This window comes from Tachyglossus aculeatus, chromosome 4 (genome assembly GCF_015852505.1).
Source record: "Tachyglossus aculeatus isolate mTacAcu1 chromosome 4, mTacAcu1.pri, whole genome shotgun sequence".
In the NCBI taxonomy this organism is placed as follows: Eukaryota; Metazoa; Chordata; class Mammalia; order Monotremata; family Tachyglossidae; genus Tachyglossus; species Tachyglossus aculeatus.
In genome coordinates this window covers 62,422,535-62,447,161 of record NC_052069.1, presented here as the reverse complement: position 1 = coordinate 62,447,161, position 24,627 = coordinate 62,422,535, and the positions used below count along the sequence as shown (strand labels likewise).

The window sequence follows — 24,627 nt, the reverse complement described above, 5'->3', positions numbered from 1 at the left end:
GATTTTGGTTTGCAGCAACATCCTTAATAAAAGACACTTTTGAGGACCTATTCATTCAATTGTCATATTTACTGAGCACTTCCTGTATGCAGAGCACTGTACTAAGTGCTTGGGAGAGTACAATTCAACAATAAACAGACCGAGCCTATAGTCTAGAGTGGGGGGCATTTGTGTGTGTGTGTTTGTGCTCATATGGATGAAGCTGCTGATTATGAGAAGGCATCCTAGCATGTGAATGCCTCCCCCCCCCAACCCAGGCAATATCTTTCCCACAGTACCTACTCAATCAATCATATTTATTGAGCGCTTACTGTGTGCAGAGCATTGTACTAAGCGCTTGGGAAGTAAGATGATATCTTTTCTCGCCCATATCATTGGGGTGAGCCTTGAGTCTCTGTGGGTGGCTTGCATCCTAAAGGCATCGTGGAGTGGCCCTCCCATTTCTCCAGCAACAAAAGACGTGGCCTAGTGGATAAAGGCCGGGCCTGGGAATCAGACGGACCCGGGTTCTAATGCCAGCTCCGCTACTTGTCTGCTCTGTGACCTTGGGCAAGCCACTTCATTTTTCTGTGCCTCAGTTATCTCATCTGCAAAACGGGGATTAAGACCGGGAGCCCATGTGGAACCTTGGACTGGGTCTAAACTGATTAGCTTGTATTCATTCATTCATTCAGTGAGCACTTACTGTGTGCAGAGCACTGCACTAAGCGCTTGGGAAGTACAAATCAGCAACATAAAGAGACGGTCCCTAGCTGCCCCAGCATTTAGTGCAGTGCCTGGCACATAGTAAGAGCTTAACAAATACCTTAAAAAACCCCACCCTCATTGCTGCAGTGCCAATGCGTTTCTCCCCCCCACAGGACCATATTAACATGGGTACCACTTCCAACTTGGCATGGGTGCTTTAAAATTAGTAATGGTACCCGCCCTGCCAACCTCATCCCCTGTGATGTTGTGCTCCCGCTTCTGCACAGTCTGTGCCCGGCCGCCAGCCCTGCTGATGGGGCTGCTCACCTTGTAACCTCCTGGAGTTGATTATGAATCAATAAAAAGACTATTCTAAGGGACCTGCATGAGACTTTTGGGTGTTGCCTTTTTGTTATGCAAATAGATCAGAGTAGTTTAAAAAAAAAAATTGCATTTTGGGGACCCAAAATCCCCATCACAGTAAGCCTTTCTTTCCAAGGTTACGTTTTCCGAGCGAAGAGCGGATGCAACCCTTAGTTAAATTATGTCCTTTGAATGGTTTGTCGGCGTGTTAGTCTCTTTGACGTTTTGACGTAAACTGTAAGATTAGGGGTATGTGTCTTCCGAAGATTCCAACTCATCCGCATACTAAACCCAATTTTTTCGGTGACAGTATAAAGTCTTTGAGTTTTTAGACATTTAGAAAAAAGTGGATGGGAAAAACGAAAACTAATTTGAACTAAAATAAAAATTAAAAAGCTAAATAATAAAACTAAAAATAAAAAGGTCATTTTGATTACTTCCCAAGCTCTTAGTACAGTGCTCTGCACACAGTAAGTGCACAATAAATGCGATTGAATGAATAATGATGGCATTTATTAAGCGCTTACTCTGTGCAAAGCACTGTTCTAAGCACTGGGGAGATTACAAGGTGATCAGGTTGTCCCACGGGGGCTCACAGTCTTCACCCCCATTTTACAGATGAGGGAACTGAGGCCTAGAGAAGTGAAGTGACTTGCCCAAAGTCACACAGCTGACAGTTGGCAGAGCCGGGATTTGAACCCATGACCTCTGACTCCAAAGCCCGGGCTCTTTCCACTGAGCCACGCTGCTTCTCTGAATGAATAACGGTCCTTATAAAATCATATGGCATTGATATGATTCTTTTTAGCTAGCCCACCCCGTTCTTAGGGTGCATTTTGTCTTGAATTAGAATAGAGTAATTCATATTTACTGGACTTGTTCATACTGTAGACAGGGACTACCTTGGTAAAATACCTGGGAACAGAAACAAAATGAGCTCTCATCAATCCAAGCATTAAAAGGGGAGGAAAAAAAAAGATAATAGAATCTGGCCAGAATCTGAAAGGGAACTCTTGAGTCCTTTGACAAGGTTAAAACTCTGACTAAAAATGTCTGCTAACAAGTAATATTTTAATTGAAGATAGAGTAGAAAAGGATGTACAAAGAAAATTCGTATGGAAATTTAGAGCTAAAAAATGATAAACTAAGATTTAAAGGAGAAAACCACTAGATTTCTCTCCCCCTCCCAACTTTGTCTGGCCCACCTTCCCACTAAGAGGCTTATTATAATAATAATAATGATGGTATTTGTTAAGTGCTTACTATGTGCGAAGCACTGTTCTAAGCGCTGGGGGGGATACGAGGTGATCAGGTTGCCCCACGTGGGGCTCACAGTCTTAATCCCCGTTTTACAGATGAGGTAACTGAGGCACAGTGAAGTTAAGGGACTTGCCCAAAGTCACACAGTTGACAGTTGGCGGTGCCGGGATTAGAACCCACGACCTCTAACTCCCAAGTCCGGGCTCTTTCCACTAAGCCACACTGCTTCTGCACATGCTTCTTAGCATATGGAGCTGAAGGAGTACATCAGCTCACTGTACCAAAGCTAGGAAAAAAAGAAATTGTGTCTCACCGTCAGTGGCGTTTATAGAGGGCTTACTGTGTGCAGAACACTGGATTAAGCTCTTGGTCATGGGTTCATATCCCGGCTCCGCCAATTGTCAGCTGTGTGACTTTGGGCAAGTCACTTAACTTCTCTGTGCCTCAGTTACCTCATCTGTAAAATGGGGATGAAGACTGTGAGCCCCCCGTGGGACAACCTGATCACCTTGTAACCTCCCCAGCGCTTAGAACAGTGCTTTGCACATAGTAAGGGCTTAGTAAATGCCATTATTATTATTATTATTACAAGATAAAGTTGGTAGACCCATTCCCGTTCCCACAACGAGCTTAAAGTCTGTCCTCGCCCCATTCCCCCTGAGAACTATAGGGGCTTAGCTCTATCCAGGACAGTCCATTATGGTTGCAAAAGGTTAGCCTCTCTGCTTCCTGGGAAATACAGTTTCTTTTTTCCTTCTCAGCAATTCCCTTGCCAACTTCCAGCCGGGCCTCTGATGAGATGTTTTGAAAATACACAGCTGTCCCTTGAGAGAGGTCCCAGTACAGCACAGTCTAACCCTTCTTCATGAAACCTCAGAAAACAAGTTGGAGTTTGGAGGGGTACTTTTCATCCTGGTACTCTCTGGGTGTACTGAAATAGAACACGTGGAATAAATATTCCACATCTTTTGCAAAACAATGTAGTTAAGTCTCGGTAGTATTGGAAGGGACTGTGGGTTCGGTGATCGTGTCATTTTGTGTCAAGTGTACTCTCCCAGTTGCTTAGCACAGGAATCTGGACATAATCACGGCATTTGCCAAGCGCTTACTAATTGCCAGGCACTGAACTAGGGCTCCTTACCATATGCTTTAAAGTACTCAATCAACTCACCCCTTCCTTACCTCTCTGATTTCCTGCCACAACCCAGCATGTTCACTTTGCTTCTCCAACATCAACCTACTTACTGTACCTCAGTCTCTTCTGCCTTGCTGCCAGCCCCTCGCCCACGTCCTGCCTCTGGCCTGGAGTCCCTCCCATATAACAATAACAATAATAATGATGGTATTTGTTAAGCACTTACTATGTGCAAAGCAGATGTTCTGAGTGCTGGGGAGGTTACAAGGTGATCGGGTCATCCCACGGGGGGCTCACCGTTTTAACCCCCGTTTTACAGGTGAGGTCACTGAGGCACAGGGAAGTTAAGTGACTTGCCCAAAGTCACACAGCTGACAGTTGGAGGAGCTGGGATTTGAACCTGTGACCTCTGCCTCCAAAGCCCGTGCTCTTATGTCTGACAGACCATCACTCTCCCCACCTTGAGAGCCTTATTACAATCATATCTCCTCCAAGAGAACTTCCCTGACCAAGCCTACATTTCCCCTACTCCCTCTCCTTTTTGCAGCACCCTTGCACTTGGATTTGTACCTTTTATTCACCCAATCACAGCCCCCTAGCACTTACATACATATAAGCGCTTAGTACAGTGCTCTGCGCACAGTAAGCGCTCAATAAATACGATTGATTGATATCCATAACTTATCTTAATACCTGTCTCCGCTTCTAGAATGTAAGCTCCTCTAGACTGTGAACCCGTTTTTGGGTAGGGACCATCTCTATATGTTGCCGATTTGTACTTCCCAAGCGCTTAGTACAGTGCTTTGCATGCAGTAAGCGCTCAATAAATACAACTGAATGAATGAATAGTGGGCAGGGAATAGGCCTACCAACTCTATTATCGTGTCTCTTCCCAAGCACTTAGTGCAGTGCTCTGCACACATTAAGCATTCGCTAAATTCAACTGAGTGATTGATTAAGTATAACAGAAGCCTAAGAAATGTTCCCAGCCCACTAGGAGCTTATACTTTAAGGGGAAGTCTAACAGAAGTGTTCACAGGCAGTAGAAAGAGGGAAAAAAACTGAATATTTATTTGAACATACATTTATATACAAGTGCTGCAGATGGGCAAAAGTAAATACCTAAGTGCGAGAGGAAGCCGAGGGGCTGATGAGGAGAAGCAGCGTGGCTCAGTGGAAAGAGCCCGGGATTTGGAGTCAGAGGTCATGGGTTCAAATCCCGGCTCCGCCAATTGTCAGCTGCGTGACTTTGGGCGAGTTACTTCACTTCTCCAGGCCTCAGTTCCCTCATCTGTAAAATGAAGATGAAGCCTGTGAGCCCCACGCGGGACAACCTAATTACCTTGTAACTCCCCCCCAGCGCTTAGAACAGTGCTTTGCACATAGTAAGCACTTAATAAATGCCATCATCATTATTATTATGATTACAAAGAATTAAGTGGTGACGGCTTATTGGAGGAGGTGGGAAGCATTATGGCCTAGTGGAAAGAGCACAGCCTCGGGAGTCAGAGGATCCAGCTTCTAGTCCGTGCTCCGTCACTTGTCTTGTTGTGTGACTTTGGACAAGTCACTTAACTTCGCAGTTACCTCATCTGTAAAATGGGAATGAAAAACACGAGTCTCATATGGGATATCGGCTGTGTTGTCTAACCTGATTAACCTATATCTACCCCAGTGCTTAGTACAATCCTTAGCACATTGTAAGCTTTTAACAGATATCATTAAAAAAAAAGTGGATTTCCAGAAGACATTGGAGGTAGGGAGGAGTGAAGGAGTTATAGGCCACAGGGCAATGTGAGCTAGGGGCTGGAGGTCAGAAAGATGCAAGTGAGGTGCTAAGATGCTGGATTTCATTCATTCATTCATTCAGTCGTATTTATTCATTCAATCATATTTATTGAGCACTTATTGTGTGCAGAGCACTGTACTAAGCTCTTGGGAAGTACAAGTTGGCAACAAATAGAGACGGTCCCTACCCAACAGCGGGCTCACAGTCTAGAAATAATGGCATTTATTAAGCGTTTACTATGTGCAAAGCACTGTTCTAAGCGCTGGGGAGGTTACAAGGTGATCAGGTTGTCCCACGGGGGGCTCACAGTCTTAATCCCCATTTTACAGATGAGGTAACTGAGGCACTGAGAAGTGAAGTGACTTGCCCAAAGTCACACGGCTGACAAGTAATAATAATAATGATGATGGCATTTATTAAGCGCTTACTATGTGCAAAGCACTGTTCTAAGCACTGGGGAGGTTACAAGGTGATCAGGTTGTCCCAAGGGGGGGCTCACAGTCTTAATCCCCAATTTTCAGATGAGATAATTGAGGCACAGAGAAGTTGTGACTTGCCCAAAGTCACACAGCTGACAATTGGCAGAGCCAGGATTTGAACCCATGACCTCTGACTCCAAAACCCATGCTCTTTCCACTGAGCCACGATTTATTGAGCGCTTACTGTCTACAGAGCACTGTACCAAATGCTTGGAAAGTACAATTCGGCAACAGATAGAGACAATCCCTACCCAACAATGGGTTTATAGTCTAGAAGGGTGAGACAGACAATAAAACAAGTAGACAGGCATCAATAGCATTGAAATAAATAGAACTATAGATGTGTACACATCATTAATAAAATAAATAGAATAAATATGTACACTCATTGGGCCCTGTTGTTCTGGTCAGTCCAGAGGTGCCCTGAGGGTATTAATACCCTTGAAGGGGGCATAGTAATAGTAACTTTAGGATTTGCGAAGCGCTTAACTAGGTGCCGGGCACTATGCTAGGCTCGTGGGTAGATTTGGGACAATTCGACCCAGTTGCCTGTCTCCCGTGGGGCTCACAGTAAAAGGCCGCTACTGAGGATGGTCAGAAGAGGAGTTGTCCAGCTACTACTCACCTCAGCGTCCTGCAGCGTCAGGTGGGATGAAGGAGGGAGTCTCTGGGAAGAGAAGTGAGAGTCCGAGGGAAACTAGCCAGCCTGTATTCAAGACCCTGTAAAAGCCCAGACGTGCTGGCACACTGCCGGCGGGAATTTTTTGTTTCCATGAGGGGATGTGAAAAGTGCCCATGAAACACCAACGGATTGTGCTAAGGCAGGGAAGCAGAGATTATTTTAACACCAAATGAGTCAGATTAATACTGGTATTTTTCACTGAAGTCGGTCTTGGTATTACTGTCAGAGAAGTGAGATCCGTTAACAAGTAGTCTTTTATAGAGCGCCTTGTGGCTTAGCAGCGTGGGATTCAAATTAGGAATTTGTGCTAGTTGTAGTCCGTACCAGGCTTTGCCTCAATATTCCCCTTCCATTTAGCTTTCTTTTGTACATAGCTCCCCCTGCTTCGAGGCGGATGCTGACAAATCCCAATGAAGTGGGCCAAGTTGAATGAATAGCCTTCCATTTTTTCCTCGGGATGAAATGTGCATGTCTGATAGTTCAGCAGTTCATGCCACAAAATAACACATTTTCATCTCTACGTATAGAACTAAAAAGGACTGTTAAAAATGTAAAAATCATTATCTTTTCGTTGGTGGGGGCAGGGAGAGGAGCTCCAAAACAAGACACAATTTTACCGCTAAGAAATCCTGGTAGAGTTGAACGTGCCTGCCGACTGTGTTGTACCGTACTTTCCCAAGCACTTAACACTGTGCTCTACACTAAGCGCGCAGTAAATGCCATTGTTTCGATGGGTTGGATGTGGCTTATGTGATTTGAGGGGAGAAAGAGTTCCATATCGGGAGAAAGGTTGGAGATGGGACTGCTTGGAGGTTAGTTTGGGAGGGGCAAAGGGTGGGGGCTGGCGTGTTGCAACTCAGGGAGCGGAGATGAAAGGAGACGGTTGGCAGAGAGACTAAGTCGGTCAGGAATTTCTGTCTGATGAGAAATGTGAAGCCTGTGGAGGCTTTTGTGGGAGTAGGATGTTGCATTCTGAACTGCATTTTAGGAAGGTGATGCAGGCATTCGAGTGCAGGCTGTACTGAAGAGGAGAAAGGCTGGCAGCAGGGATACTGAGAGGGAGGCCGAACACGGTGGTGGTCATCGATGTTGGCAGAAAGAGCTTTGTAAAACACCTACGGTTCAAGGGGGAGGAGAGAAGCAAGAGCTAGGAAATGAGACCGAGAAGATGACTATCCGGAGATTAGCAAGAGAACCAAGAGAGTATCCTTTAGGTCACCAAGGCAACAAGAGAACCAAGAGAGTATCCTTTAGGTCACCGAGGCAACCGTGTCACAGGCATCTAAGCGGTAAAGGAAGATAAGGGCATGAAATTGGGCCAAAAGGATAATAATGTTGGTATTTAAGTGCTTACTATGTGCAAAGCACTGTTCAAAGCGCTGGGGGGAATACAAGGAGATGAGGTTGTCCCATGTGGGGCTCATGGTCTTAATCCCCATTTTACAGATGAGAGAACTGAGGCACAGAGAAGTGAAGTGACTTGCCCAAGGTCACATAGCAGACATGTACGAACATATATACAGGTGCTGTGGTGAGGGGAAGGAAGTAGGGCGGGGGGGGTGGGGAAGAGGAGAGGAAAAAGGGGGCTCAGTCTGGGAAGGCCTCTTTGAGGAGGTGAGCTCCTCCAAGTTCTCATCAGTCGGCCAGTCATATTTACTGAGCGCTTAATGGGTGCTGAGCACCATCCTAAGCACTTGGGTAAGGACAATAAATAATAATAATAATGGTATTTGGTAAGCACTATATGCGAAGCACTGCTCTAAGCGCTGGGGTAGATACAGGGCGATCAGGTTGTCCCCTGTGGGGCTCACAGTCTTAATCCCCATTCTACAGATGGGCAGCTGAGGCCCAGAGAAGTGAAGTGACCTGCCCAAAGTCACACAGCTGACAAGTGGTGGAGCGGGGATTAGAACCCGTGACCTCTGACTCCCAAGCCCGGGCTCTTTCCACTGAGCCACGCTGCTTCTCGTAGTGGGAGTTTGGGCGGGAATGGGAGGAGGGAGATGAGGTGAGATAGCTGGAGGGGGTTATTGGATTCAGAGAAGGCTTTTTTATTTAGTCTACAGAATACTGATTTTGGGTAGAGGCAGAGGAGAAAAAGCCAGGAAGAGAGAATGGAAAATAACAGAGGGGAAGAGGTGAGTGCAAATGTTTTTCAATGATAATAGAGCGTTGGGTCCATGACATGGATTGAGAAGTTGGTAACCACTTTCGAACCGGGCTAAAAGCAGGAGGGAGTCCTGGGATAACTGGGAGGGAAGGTGGAGAAGGGCCCAGATGTGGCTGTGGATGGATGGAAAAAAGTAGGACCGTTGAATCTGGAAAGAAGACAGGGAAGTGGTTTGATTCCAGCTTTCAAAATCATAAATAGGGTTGGTAGCAAACATTGCATTGTTGCTCATAAAAATCCCATAACAAAAGGACAGGGGTCATCCACAGACATTTGAGGAAAGTAGGGCTAAGACAAACAATGGGAAACGCCTCTTCACACAATGGCCGGTAAGCATGAAAGTGGTTACCACTGCAAGTTGTGTGGGCCACAAATAGCAGTAGGGAAAAGAAAGCTTGGGATAAATTCTTGGATGGGAGGTCCATAATTGGTAACTGGAAAGAGAATGAGACGTAATGGGCGTAGGAGCCAACTCCATGGGGACAGTGAGCCGCATTACCCTCCAGGGTTGGTTCCCTTGGACCGATGTCTTTAATAATGCTTCCTGGGTAGAAGCAGCCGGAGCTAACCTGCTCATCATCATCATCAATCGTATTTATTGAGCGCTTACTGTGTGCAGAGCACTGTACTAAGCGCTTGGGAAGTACAAATTGACAACATATAGAGACAGTCCCTACCCAACAGTGGGCTCACAGTCTAAAAGGGGGAGACAAAACCAAACATACTAACAAAATAAAATAAATAGAATAGATATGTACAATGCTCCACCCATTGGAGCCAGAATCAATCAATCAGTCAGTCAGTCGTATTTATTGAGCGCTTACTGTGTGCAGAGCACTGTACTAAGCGCTTGGGAAGTACAAGTTGGCAACATATAGAGACAGTCCCTACCCAACAGTGGGCTCACAGTCTAAAAGGGGGAGAAAGGAAGCAGAGGGGCCGAGAGGGAAGCCAGGATGGCAACTCCACACGTGGTCCTATGCCGGCAGGAATCAATCAATCAATCGTATTTATTGAGCGCTTACTGTGTGCAGAGCACTGTACTAAGCGCTTGGGAAGTACAAGTTGGCAACATGTAGAGACAGTCCCTACCCAACAGTGGGCTCACAATCTAGAAGAAAGGGAAAAGCGAAGGAAGTGGCTACTGCTCTCCTGATCTTCCCCAAGGCTGGGCTTGAGCATTCCTCTTACCCCTGGCCCTGAGTAGTAATAATAATAATAATAATAATAATAATAATAATGATATTTGTTAAGCGCTTATTATGTGCCAGGCACTGTACTAAGCCCTGGAGTGGTTACAAACAAATTGGGTGGAAAACAGTCCCTGTTCCGCATAGGGCTCACAGTCCTTATTTTCCAGATGAGGTAATTGAGGCACAGAGAAGTGGAGTGACTTGCCCGAGGCCACAGAGCTGCCAACTAGAAGAGCCGGGGTTAGAACCCATGACCTTCTACTTCCAGGCCTGTGCTGTATCCACTGCACCATGCTGCTTGCTCTCCACCCAAGGTGTGTGGAGGATTGTCTAAGAATAATCAATCGATCGTATTTATTGAGCGCTTACTGTGCAGAGCACTGTACTAAGTGCTTGGGAAGTACAAGTTGGCAACGTATATAGAGAGTCCCTACCCAGCAGTGGGCTCACAGTCTAAAAGAATAGCACACTGAGGGGGCAGGGGGACGGTTGGGAGCGGTTGGGGCAGCAGGTACTCCTCGGGGCTGCGTGTCCGTTGAACTACTTTCAATAAATGCGGTTGATTCGTATTAATGGCCACTGTAGCTTTAGCTGGCAAGTACTGGCGGGAAAGCAAAGCAGTGTCTGTGCTGCTGCTGTAACAGCAGCAGCAGGAGCAGCCCTGGCAGAAACTCCTCACCCTGGGCTTCAAGGCTGTCCATCCCCTCGCCCCCTCCTACCTCACCTCCCTTCTCTCCTTCTCCAGCCCAGCCCGCACCCTCCGCTTCTCCGCCGCTAATCTCCTCACCGTACCTCGTTCTCGCCTGTCCCACCATCGACCCCGGCCCATGTCCTCCCCCGGGCCTGGAATGCCCTCCCTCTGCCCATCCGCCAAGCTAGCTCTCTTCCTCCCTTCAAGGCCCTACTGAGAGCTCACCTCCTCCAGGAGGCCTTCCCAGACTGAGCCCCTTCCTTCCTCTCCCCCTCATCCCCCTCTCCATCCCCCCATCTTACCTCCTTCCCTTCCCCACAGCACCTGTAGATATGTATATATGCTTGTACATATTTGTTACTCTATTTATTTTACTTGTACATATCTATTCTATTTTATTTTGTTAGTATGTTTGGTTTTGTTCTCTGTCTCCCCCTTTTAGACTGTGAGCCCACTGTTGGGTAGGGACTGTCTCTATATGTTGCCAACTTGTACTTCCCAAGTGCTTAGTACAGTGCTCTGCACACAGAAAGCGCTCAATAAATACGATTGATGATGATGATGATGATGATGGAGCTCTGATCCCTGGCCTTCCCTGGGTGGCCGTCCCAGGCTGCTTGGGTGGATTGCCTGCTGTGCAGGAGGTGACGGACTCCTTCTCATGGGTCGGATTGCCGCCACGAGAAACAGAATATTTACTAGAGGGGACCTTTTCTCCTACCCGATAATGTCATTTCCTAATGTTCCAGAGAAGCAGGGTGGCTCAGTGGAAAGAGCCCGGGCTTTGGAGTCAGAGGTCATGGGTTCAAATCCCGGCTCCACCAACTGTCAGCTGTGTGACTTTGGGCAAGTCACTTCACTTCTCTGTGCTTCAGTTACCTCATCTGTAAAATGGGGATTAAGACTGTGAGCCCCCCCTTGGGACAACCTGATCACCTTGTAACCTCCCCAGTGCTTAGAACAGTGCTTTGCACATAGTAAGCGCTTAATAAATGCCATCATCATTATTATTATTACTTGTCAGCCGTGTGACTTTGGGCAAGTCACTTCACTTCTCTGTGCCTCAGTTACCTCATCTGTACAATGGGGATTAAGACTGTGAGCCCCCCCCCGTGGGACAACCTGATCACCTTGTAAGCTCCCCAGCACTTAGAACAGTGCTTTGCACATAGTAAGCTCTTAATAAATGCCATTATTATTATTATTATTATTCTAGCTTCTAAGCTTGCTGTGGGCAGAGAATTCATTCATTTAATCGTATTTATTGAGTGCTTACTGTGTGCAGAGCACTGTACTAAGCGCTTGGGAAGTACAAGTTGGCAACATATAGAGACCGCCCATCAACCCTGTTGTATTGTATTCTCCCAAGCGCTTAGTACAGTGCTCTGCTCACAGTGAGCTCTCAGTAAATACCATGGATTGATTCTTACGTATTTGATCAGAACCATTTTGATTCTCTGAAGATTTTATTTTGGTTTACCTGTTTGAAGTAACTGCAGTCTGATGAACTTAATATAAAATGAGCACAGAACAGCACATTTACCTGAGAGTGACATTAAAGGGAAAATAGTTCAGCTGTTCTAGTGTGCTACACAACCTGTATAAGAAATTTTGTCCCTCTTGTTTAAAATGCCAAATCTGACAATTTTTAAGCTACGGGAACCCACCACTTTTACTACAATAGAATAATAAGATATATAGTGAGAATAAGGCATAAAAGGTTACGTGTGTCTGAAATTCATAACCATAGGATCCTTTATAAAAACAATTCAAAGGCTTTTGGGCAGGTTAGACTGTGAGCCCACTGTTGGGTAGGGACCGTCTCTGTATGTTGCCAACTTGTACTTCCCAAGCGCTTAGTCCAGTGCTCTGCACACAGTAAACGCTCAATAAATACGATTGAATGAATGAATGAAGTTAGGATATATTTGAGAAGCAGAAAGAGTCAGAAAACAATGTACAATTATATGTTTTTTTCTGCTCGTTGACCTTTGCTTGAGGCAGAGAATCCCCAGCTTTATTATTGATCAAGATTCCCTCAATTATTTTCATTAGTAAATATGATACAAGAAGGAATGATTTAGTTTCATCACTAGAGCCACACTCTCCTTTTCTTCCCTTTCCCTCTCCACCCTAGTCTGTAAAGAAGAGTGTGTTGTCATCTGGGTCACCTTGAAGGCTTCTGATGGGCTCCGGTGGGCCGTAGCAAATTTGCTGTTTTGTGCTCATTTTATGTTGTTTGAATCAGACTTCAGTTACTTCAAAGAGGCAAACTAAAATAAAGCCTTCAGAAAATCGAAATGGTTCCCGAGACATGCGAATCAATCAAACAGTGGTATTTAGTGAGCACTTACTATGCTCAGAGCACTGTTCTAAGCGCTTGGTAGAGTACAATGCAACAGCCTATGGTGGTCTGCAGATAAGTGACCCCTTACTCAGCTTCCCCTCGCGATGCATAAATCCATCCCCTCGACTGTGCCCCGTTTACCGAATTGAATGCCTTGGCTCCCCCGTCCCTCTATTAATCTCTCACCACCCTCCCACCATGAGAAGCAGCGTGGCTCAATGGAAAGAGCATGGGCTTTGGAGTCAGAGGCCATGGGTTCAAATCCCGGCTCCGCCAACCGTCAGCTGTGTGACTTTGGGCAAGTCACTTCACTTCTCTGGGCCTCGGTTACCTCATCTGTAAAATGGGGATTAAGACTGTGAGCCCCCCGTGGGACAACCGGATCACCTTGTAACCTCCCCAGTGCTTAGAACAGTGCTTTGCACATAGTAAGCGCTTAATAAATGCCATCATTATTATTATTATTATCCCCTAGCCAAGAACCACAGCTCCACATTGCTCTTCCTCTGCTTTTGCACTCACCAGCAGGGCACTGTTCAGCATTTCAAATTCATCCTCACCTGCCGTATTTCTGCCTTCTCCTCCATTCAGCAACACTGCATTTCATCTGTTGACACCAAAGCCCCTCACCCCCCACTAACTATTGCAGACCTTTTACTCCTTGAAACCCCTCAGGCCCCCCACCTCTCCCCCTCTCACCCCTGATGACTTTGCCAGCTACTCTTGACGAAATTGAAACTATCAGGAGTGTTCTGCATAAAATCTTCCTGTTGCCTTCTCATTTCCATGCCACCCTCAAATCCACTTTCTCATCTTTCTCCACTGTCAAAAGGACTCTCACCTGCTGTCAGCATCTACCTCCTCCACCTGAGACCCCCATCCTTTCGCACCTTCAAAAGCCCTTAACCACCCACTCTTCTTCTCTCCCTAACTGCCATCTCCAAATATGCACTCTTTGGTGACTCCTTCCCTTCTGCCTTCAAACATGCCCACTTCTCCCCTCTATTAAAAAAAAATAATCTCTGTACCTCACTTCACCATTCAGCTATTACCCCATCGCCCCCTGCTCCTGTCATCCAAGGTCCTCAAATGAATCGCCTCTACTCCCTATATCCAACTCACTCCTTGACCCCCTAAAATTTGGTTTTCTTCCACTTTACTCCACTGAGACTCCTCTCTCCAGGGATACTGGAAGCAGCTTGACTTAGAAGAAAGAGCTCGGCCTTGGGAATCAGGGGTCGTGGGTTCTAATCCCGGCTCTGCCACTTAACAGCTGTGTGACTTTGGGCAAGTTATTTAACTTGTCTATGCCTCAGTTACCCCGTCTGTAATATGGGGATGAAGTCTGTGAGCCCCACATGGGACAATCTGATTACCTTTTATCTACCCCAGCGCTTACAACAGTGCTTGGCACATAGCAAGCACTTAACAAAAACCATCATTATTATTATTATTAGTGAAATTTCTTCTTGCCAATGGGTCTGAGGCCCCATCTTCCTTGACCCATCTTCCTTCCTTTCTCGGATGCTTCCGACTCTGCAGACCCCACACTTTTCTCCTAACTAACCTTGGTCTTAATGACACAGATTCCTTCCCCACTTGCTGATCCTTCTCTTATTTTGTGTCTAACACCGTGCTTGGCATTTAGTAAGCGATTAATAAGTATTGCTATTTAAGCACTTTTTTAAAAAAATGGTATTTGTTAGGCACTTGCTATATTCCAGGCACTTTACTAAGCACTGGGGTAGATACAAGTTAATCAGGTTGGACACAGTCCATGTCCCACATGGAGCTCACAGCCTCTCTACAGATTTTAAAGATGAGGTAACTGATACACAGGCATGTTAAGTTACTTGGCGAAGGTCACGCAGCAGACAAGTGGCAGACCCCTCACTCCCAGGCCCATGCTCTTTCCACTAGGCCATGTTGCACACGCTGCTGCTGCTTCTCCATCAGTAGTTGTTACATAGTAAGTGCTTAACAAATGCCGTCATTATTATTATTACAATCTGGCTTCCTCCCCGTCCACTTCATGGAAACTGCCCTCTAAAAATTCACAAATACTCTCTTTCTTGCCAAATTCAATGGTGTCTTAATCCACCTTGACCTTCAGCTGCCTTCGACAATGTAGACCACCCCACTTCTGCTTGAAACATTATCTAACCTTGGTTTCATTACTGTCCTCTCCTAATTCTCCTCCTCTCTCTCTGGCTGTTCCGTCTCCGTCTCTTTGGCAGCCTCCTCCATATTTTACCCTCCTCACAGTGGGGATCTCTCGAGGCTCATTTCTGGGTCTCCCTCTATTTTCCATCTACACACACGCACTCCCTTGGAGCCCTCATTTGCGCCATGGCTTCTACTACCATCTGCACAGAAATGATTCCCAAATTTACCTCTCTAGCCCGGTCTTTTTTCCTTCTCTGCAGTCTCACATTTCCTCCTATCTGCAGGACTTGGATGTCCCCACTAAACCTCAAACTTAAAATGTCCAAAACAGAACTCCTCAGTGTTTTGCCCAAACCCTGTCCTCCTCTTTGACTTTCCCATCACTGTAGACAGCACCCCCATCCTCTGTGTCCCACAACCCTGTAACTTTGGCATTATCTTAAAGTTAAAACTCATCTCTCTCTTTCAACCCACGTGTTCAGTCTATCTCCAAATCCTGTCGATTCTACCTTCACAACATTGCTAACATCTGCCCTTTTCTCTCCATCCTACTACTGCATTGATCCAAGCACTTATCCTATCCTGCCTTGATTATTGCATCAACTTCTTCTCTCACCTCCTTGCCTCCTATCTCTCCACACTCCAGTCCACGCTTCACTCTGCTGTCTCCATCAGATTTTCTAAAAAAACAAACAAAAAAAACCAGTTCACATCTCCCCTCTCCTCAAAAACTTCTAACAATTGCCCATTCACCTCCCCGGCAAAGAGAAACTCCTTACCACTTGCTTTAATGATCCTCTTCCCTCAATCTCACATCTTACCTTGCTGATTTCTTACTACAACCTGGTTCACAAGGTGCAATCCTATAACTCCAGCCTGCTCACTGTATCTGTCTCATCTTTTTCACCACTCTCCCCATCTTCAGATCTCTCCTAAAGTCATATCTCCAAGTCGTCTTCCCTGACTAAGCCATTTAGAAATTTATTTTATTGGGCTTCTTTTTCTCCATGTATTGTAAGTACAGTTGGAAGGCATCAAGATCAGGAAATAAGATGCCACAGGTTTCCATTAATCTTCCTATCCAAGTTTATGCATTTTTCTGATAGTCTATTTCCACATTGACAGAGTCCAGAACACCCTTAGTTGCTGGCTTCATGCAAAGGGGCTGCCCACTGGAAAGTCTCATGTTGACTGGAATGTTAAAGATAGACTCAGCCTTCTCAGATCCGTAGATACCAGTTAGTTGTGTGTGTATCTGACACTCTATATTTTAGTTTGGTAGGTGGTGCTTACTAAGGCAAGTAAGAGAGTTTAGAAGCAGCAACATTCAGAAATACAAAAGGGCGGTGTTTTATTTTGTGAAGATTTTCCATGCAGCAGGCATCTTGAATGTAAAATTTGGCTACCCAGGCTGCAAATGAGGTTTTAATCTCTCTTCTTCTTAGTTTGACTCTGAATTGTTGGTCTCCTTGTGTGAGAAAGTACTCAGCCTGTTCTTTTCCCTCCTGTCTTACTCCTTTCCAGAGGTAGTTATTTCAAAGATTACACTGAAGCATTAAGCCTTGATCCTTAATGCAGCTCCTGATTTTGAGTGGTGGGGGGAAGGAGAAGGATTAGGGGGAAGGAGGGAGAAAGAGAGAGAGAGAAAGAGTGTGTGTGTTAAGGGAAGGGGGAGCAGGATGGTAGTGAGAATGCGTTGTGGATATGATTGTATGCATCTCTGAGAGCATGTTTCTATTTATTCTGATGACTTGACATCTGTCCACATGTTTTGTTTTTGTTACCTGTCTCCCCCTTCTAGACTGTGAGCCCCTTGTTGGGTAGGGACCGTCTCTGTATGTTGCCAATTTGTACTTCCCAAGCGCTTAGTACAGTGCTCAATAAATGCAATTGAATGAATGAATGTTGTGGGTGTGTGAGAAGGGGCATGTGTTGCCAGGAGGGGAAGAGGTGTATGAGACAGCCCTGTTTCCCCCTATTCCCCTGACCCTCTAATCAGGACCTAGCAAATTCTGAGAGTCTAGACATCAGCTGGTGTCTACCTTTTCGGTTATTCTGTTTGCTCACAAGCACTCAGTACAGTGCTCTGCACAGAATCAGGGCTTAAAAGATGTCATCGATTGGTTGATTGAGAGGTGAGGTCGAAGCAGGGGGTGAAATGCACTGGTTTAACCAGTTGATTATCATCTGGACTTTTGCCTTTTACAGGGCACAGACCTGAAACTTGGGCCTAAGGGTCTTATTGGGTGTGTCTTTGAGTCCAAGCAAGCACTTCCAGATGGGAAATATTTTTAGCATACTGTCAGCAAGCTAGTCATTTTGCCAAGATTAGTTCCTATAGAGGACATGTACATAGCATGGGTGTCCTTTGTGGGGCGAGTGGAATGAGAGGAACAAAACAAGCGGACTCATAGTATTGTTCAAATCTGCTCCCCTTTGCTCTTGCCGAGAGTGCTGTAAGGGGCTCACATTCGAGAGGCCAGCGTCAATCAGGCAGTGGTATTTATTGAGAGATTACTAGTTGTAGAAGAGTTGGAAGAGTACAAAACAAGAGTTGGTAGATATAATGATAATGATGGTAATTAAGCGCTCACTATGTGTTCTAAGCAGTGGGGTAGATACAAGCTAGTCAGGTTGGACACAGTCCCCGTCCCATGCGGGGCTCACAGTCTTAATCCCCATTTTACAGATGAGGTAACTGAAGCACAGAGAAGTGACGTGACTTAACCAAGGTCACATGGCAGACAAATGACAGAGCCAGGATTAGAATTAGAATTAAAATAATAGTATTTGTTAAGCACTTACTATGAGAAGCAGCGTGGTTCAGTGGAAGGAGCACGGGCTTTAGAGTCAGAGGTCGAGGGTTCAAATGCCGGCTCCGCCAATTGTCAGCTGTATGACTTTAGGCAAGTCACTTCTCTGTGCCTGTTATCTCATCTGTAAAATGGGGATTAAGACTGTGAGCCCCGTGTGGGACAGCCTGATCACTTTGTAACGTCCCCAGTGCTTAGAACAGTGCTTTGCATATAGTAAGCACTTAATAAATGCCATTATTATTATTGCGTGTCAAGCACTGTTCTAAGTGCTGGGATGGATACAAGCTAATCAGGTTGGACACTGTCCCTGTCCCACATGGGACTTAGGTACAGCAGGCAAGTGGCAGAGCCAGGATTAGAACCCAGGTCTTTCCAACTCCCAGGCCCGAGCTCCAGCCACCAAGTCATGCAGCTTACAGTCTACAACGGGAGACGGTCATTAAAATAAATTACAGATAGGGGAAATAGAGTAGGATATGCGCATAAGTTCTGTGCGGCTGAGGTATTAAAGTGCTTATGGGCACAGAGGTATAGGCCACACAGAGGGGAGGGCAGGTAGGGGCAATGAGGACTTAATCAGGAAAGGTCTCTGCACCAGGGACTACAGTGAAGTTATCCTGCGAAGGACAAATACCGTGGGCATATTCGTTACATTAATGTGGAGCTATAGGACCTAGGGATTGGACGTAGATAAGGGGCTGAAGGGACATAGTAGTAGAAATGGCATTTCTGGAGCATTCTTTGGGTGCAGCGCACTCTATTAAGTGCCTGGGGAAAAATACAAGACACAGAAGTATAAAGCATATTCCTTGCCCACTAGGGACTTGCATTCTAGTGAGGGAGACAGACATAAAAAGGCAACATAGATGCTAAGGTAATAACAAATAATGGAATTCATATAGAGGACCCCAGGGTTTCTTCCCATGATTACAGTGAATAAAGCTTCTCTTGCAGATTTTATGTTAGTGAAGGGCCTTCTTAGGAGCATGGGCACTGGCACAAAGAACAGGGGGGAGAAAAAAGGCAGGAAGGTGGGGAGAAGATATTGGGGAGAGAGACAGTAGAGGACATGGGTGAGAAGTAGTATGGCTTAATAAAAGTCCTGAGCCTAAGAGTCGGAAGATTTGGGTTCTAATCCCACTCCGCCACTTGTCTCCCGTGTGACCTTGGGCAAGTTACTTCACTTTTCTGTGCCTGTTACCTCATCTGTTAAAAGAGGATTAAGACAGCGATCCCCTTGTGGGACAGAGACTATATCCAACCCGACTCCTTGTATCTACCCCAGTACTTACTACAGTGCCTGGGCACGTAGTAAGCACTTAACAAATCCCATAAAAAATAATGGGGGAGTGTATTGTATGTCTCACCTGTGTCTCTCTCTTTGTGTCCCTTTCTCTCTGACTCTTGTCCCTCTTTTCCACGCCCCAGATTTCTCCTCTTTTCCACTCCCCAGATTTCCTTCAAATGATAAAGAACCCTGCAACAGACTGCAGGCTGACATGACTGCTTTAGAAAATGAAGTACTGGGAGACTAGAAGCATGGTCAGTTGGTGGAGAGCTGGGGAGTGAAGGCAGCCAAGTTTTTAGGAACTCAAAGTGGGACACGAGGGAGGCCAGGCAAGGAGACAGAGAGCTAGTGAGCCCAAAATGACAGAAAAAGGCAGAGAGGGGCAGCATTCTCATTTTACTTTTGTTTCTGGGGGCATAAATGTATGTCCCAAAAAGCAGAAGTAAGTAGCAGGACAGACCCTTGGATTTTGGGCTAGTCCCTCTGAAATTGGGATGTTTAGTCACCTTATTTGAAGCCCATAATTGAAGTTTTTCCTCAGCAGACACCTGAGATTCCATTGTTGGGTTTTTTTTTTCCTGCAGTTTTTCAAGTGCTTTAAAAAGATTTTATTTTGGGCAGTGATCCGGATGGGGATTCAGTTACTTTACTCCCTGTTTGGAGTAAATGCAGTACCCTTCCTCTCCATTGCCTCCACCAGAGTGACCTTTCCTGAAATATTGATTTCAGAACCTAGCTAGGCTGTGCGCCTCTGAATGAAATGTCTTTTTTTGGTCTGGAGCAGGAGAAAATCAGTCAATCGCATTTATTGAGTTCTTACCCCTCTAGACTGTAAGCTCTATGAGAACAGGGAATGTGTCTGCTATATCGTGTTCTACTCTCCCATGTGCTTAGTACAGTGCCCCGCACACAGTAAGCACTTGATAACTACATTTGATTGATTTCGGAGCATTGTACTAACAGTTCGAGAGATTATAGTGTAACAGAGTTGGTATACACGTTCCCTGCCCACAAGGAGCTTTTTCTTGTATTGTTTGCTGTTGTAGGAGCAGTGCTTCCCCTCACTCATTTCCTGGGGAGAGAGTTAATAGATGGAAGAAAATTAATATAATGTAGAGTCCACATCTCCAGCCCATCTCCCTCTCCTCTGCGGTCCTGTGTTTTCCTCCTGCCTTCTGGACATCTCAGGTCAATTTAACATGGACATCTCAGGTATCCCACCCTCACCTCAAACTTAACATGGCGAGAACATCTCCCATCATCTTCCCACCTGAACCCTGGCTTCCCCCTGACTTTCCCATCGCTATAGACTGCAGTGCCATCCACCCTGTCTTACAGCCATAACCTTGGCATTCTCCTTGACTCATATCTCTCATTCAACCCACATTTTCATTGTCACCAAATCGCGTCAGTTCTACCTTCACACATTGCTAAAATCCACCCTTCCCTCTCCATCCAAACTGCTACTAACACCGATTGGAGCACTTATCTTATCCCACCGTGATTACCGTATCAGGCTCCTCGCTGATCTCCCTGCCTCCTTTTATCTCCTCATTCCAGTGCATACTTGGACCATGCAGTCCAGGTTTCCCTACTCCTTAAGAACCCCCAGGGGTTACCCATCCAGAAACTATAAAGCCCTCAATCCCCTTGTCCCCTCCAATCCCACCTTGCTGATATTCTACTACATGCCAGCATGCTCACTTTACTCCTCTAATGCCAACGTACTCACTGGACTTTGATCCCATCTATTGCACCTCCAGCCCTTTGCCCACGTCCTGCCTCTGGCCTGGCATTCCCTCACCCTTCAAATCTGAAAGACCATCACTCTCCCCATCTTCAAAGCCTTATTAAAATCATATCTAGAATATATCTTCCCCGGCTAAGTTTTAATTTCCCCTACAACTTCTGTGTCGCCTTTGCACTTGGATTTCTTTGTAGCCTTTAAGCACTTAATATTCACTCACCCTCAGCACAACAACATTTATGTACCTATCTATAATTCATTTTACTGTCTCTCTCCCCCCTTCTAAACTACAATCTCCTTGTGGGCAGGGATCTCTGTTGTACTCTCCCAAGGGTTTACTACAGTGTTCTGCATACCATAAGAGCTCAATAAATGCGACTGATTGAATGGCATTCTCTTTCGTTGCCTTTTGGGTTGGAGTTTTTTTGTTTTCATTAGTCCTTTCCAGTTTCGTTAGAAGCATGAAAGAACATTTAGGTAATTATGAACATTGAAAAGGGAGTTCTGGGTGTTTTTCCTTTTCTTTTTTTGTGGTATTTAAATACTTACTATGTGCCAAGCACTGGAAGATATGTTAATCAGGTTGGACACAGTCCCTGTCCCACATGGGGCTCACAGTCTTAATCCCTATTTTACAGATGATGTAACAGGCACAGACAGCGAAGTGATTTGCCCAAGGTCACACAGCAGACGAGTGATGGAGCCGAGATTAGAACCCAGGTCGTGCTGTGACCACTAGGCCACACTGCTTTTCTACCACCGACAAGATAGGGGATCTGTTATCTTGCAGTACTCATTCAAATATATTTGCCGTAGTCACTGATAGCGGTTGCTGCTCTCTCGGAATTGGTCTTTAGGGAGTCCACATCCAAGAGGAAAAAGATGGTGGCAGCCCTGCTTATAGAATGTGTCTGGAAAAATGATGTATTCTGTAGACTTGAAAATATCCTTTTATGTTTTTAAATAACATTTTTATCTGTTGAGGAATTTACCTGGCCTGCCATTAAAATTACTCCGCCATAAATCGTAGCTACTTCGTTTGCTCAATTTCCCTTCCCTCTCCAGTCCACACGTCACTCTTCTGCCACCTAAGCACTTAAGCTCTGCTGGAGGTTGTGAGTATTTGTGTACATCCTCCCTTTTCTTTCTTCCTCCTCTCTGTTTATTATTTTAGTGTCTGCCTGCCCCTCTCGATTGTGTGCTCCTTGAGGGGAGGAATCACGTCAGCTAATTCTTTTGTAGTCTCACTGACCGCTCAGTACAGTGCTGTCCACGCAGTAGGCGCACAACCACCAATTGATTTGATATTGGGCTACTGGGCTTTGGGATCCAGGGCAGAGAGTGGCAGAGCTTTGTACAGTTGTTTACTGGTGATAGCAAATTGGAGATCTATGATTAGGGGGATCTGATCCGCTGTTATGCTGAGTGGCAGGTGAGCAGTTGGATTTTTCTTTTGTTCGGATGGGTATGCGGGGGAATTGCGGAGGTGTCGAAGGATTAAAATATTGGAAAATCTATTTAGAGGATTTTACATGTCTATTTTTGTTTTGCCGAAGAAAGGCTATTTTGCACTTCAAAGCCAGCCTTTACTTTAATCAGGTAAGTCCAAGATCATTTTCATGTTGGTAGGACCCACGGACAAATATATAACCTCTCGGTGCCTCTTCATTGGCAAAATGGGGAAATTATCTTTAGAGTGGAAGAAAAAAAGCGGGACTCCATTTCAGGATAGCTTAGATTAAGCTGTTTTGCACATCGTATAGCGTACTACAGATGAGTGCTTCATTCATCCGACCCTTTTAAGGAAAGTATTTTCTGATCTCTTTAGAAAACGTTCCAGAGGAACTGCAAGAACCATTTTATACGGACCAATATGACCAGGAACACATCAAGCCACCCGTTGTCAGTTTGCTCCTCTCAGCAGAACTCTATTGTCGTGCCGGGAGCCTCATTCTCAAGAGTGAGGCCGCAAAACCTCTTCTGGGACACGACGCCGTGATCCAGGCCTTAGCGCAGAAAGGCCTCTACGTCACTGACCAGGAGAAATTAGTAACAGAGCGCGATCTGCACAAGAAACCCATTCAGATGGTGAGTATTTTATGTTTCGGTTAACCACAGGCGAAGTTTGTGCATCGGTCGTATTTACTGAGCGCTTGCTGTGTGCCGAACATTATACTGAGTGCTTCGTTTGAAAATCAGCAGAAATGCTTGAAAAATATTACTTAAATTTGTTGTCGTCTCTTGCGTAGAAGTTGTCTTTGCGTACTCCGCACCCAAATGGGGAAATATTCCAGAATTTTAATCAGTCGACTCAGTTTAGAGAATTAATTCTTTTATGGCATTTGTTAAGCATTTACTCTGTGCCAGGCAATGTACTAATCGCTGGGGTAGGTACAAACCAAGCTGGTTGGACACAGTCCCTGTCCCACATGGGCCTCGCAGTCTTAATCCCCATTTTACAGATGAGGTAACTGAAGCACATAGAAGTTAAGTGGCTTGCCCTAGGTCCCACAGCAGATAAGTGGTGGAGCTGGGACTAGAACTCAAGTCCTTCTGACTTAATAATGGCATTTATTAAGTACTTACTATGTGCAAAGCACTGTTCTAAGTGCTGGGGAGGCTACATGGTCATCAGGTTGTCCCACGGGAGGCTCACAGTCTTAATCCCCATTTTACAGATGAGGTAACTGAGGCACAGAGAAGTGACTTGCCCAAAGTCACACAGCTGACAATTGGCGGAGCCGGGATTTGAACCCGTGAACTCTGACTCCAAAGCCCGTGCACTTTCCACTGAGCCACGCTGCTTCCAGATCCATTCTCTGTCCACGAGGCCACGCTGCTTCTCAGTCTTATTGACTAAGCTAGGTTATATAGCCATCTATATATAGATTATATAGCCCGGCCCACGTCCTCCCCCTGGCCCGGAATGCCCTCCCTCCGCACATCCGCCAAGCTCACTCTCTTCCTCCCTTCAAAGCCCTACTGAGAGCTCACCTCCTCCAGGAGGCCTTCCCACACTGAGCCCCCTTTTCCCTCTCCTCCTCCTCATCCCCCCTCCACCCTACCTCCTTCCCCTCCCTGCAGCACCTGTATATATGTTTGTACAGATTTATTACTCTATTTATTTTACTTGTACATATTTACTATTCTATTTATTTTATTAATGATGTGTATATAGCTATAATTCTATTTATTCTGATGGTATTGACACCTGTCTACTTGTTTTGTTTTGTTGTTTGTCTCCCCCTTCTAGACTGTGAGCCCGTTGTTGGGTAGGGACCGTCTCTAGATGTTGCCAGCTTGTACTTCCCAAGTGCCTAGTCCAGTGCTCTGCACACAGTAAGCGCTCAATAAATACAATTGATTGAATGAATGACTGGGTGCAGAGCACTGCGCTAAGCGCGTGTAGACTGTGAGCCCACTGTTGGGTAGGGACCGTCTCTAGATGTTGCCCACTTGGACTTCCCAAGCGCTTAGTCCAGTGCCCTGCACACAGTAAGCGCTCAATAAATACGATTGAATGAATGAATCTTTTGCTTGAAATGGAGATCTTTCAGTCAGTTTACAAAAGTACCTTTTTCCACGCCCCAATTAATTTTTTTTGGGTTCTTTTTTTTTTTTTTAGCTAAAATGACCGCAGTACAGATCCATTGCCTTCTTCTAGACTGGGGTTTAAGCTTGACAGATGTCAGTTTTGAGAATATAGGACATTGCCGCGGGCCAGCTTCACCTGCTGTCCTGGGGAGAGGTGGAGCTTGTGGCCGGCAAATGTAGGGCAAGTATTTGTCCTTTCCCAACAGACCTTTCTGGAAAA

General features: G+C 45.6%; 1 protein-coding gene across 4 annotated transcripts in view; it reads left to right on the top strand.

The window, feature by feature from the left end:
* CAMSAP2 (calmodulin regulated spectrin associated protein family member 2) overlaps positions 1-24,627 on the top strand; it is a 150,307-nt gene that overhangs the window by 5,490 nt on the left and 120,190 nt on the right. For all 4 annotated transcript variants that reach the window (XM_038744539.1, XM_038744538.1, XM_038744537.1 and 1 more), the window contains exon 2: positions 22,642-22,901. In XM_038744539.1, coding sequence (XP_038600467.1) covers positions 22,642-22,901 — 260 coding nt within the window. The remainder of the gene's footprint in view (positions 1-22,641; positions 22,902-24,627) is intronic.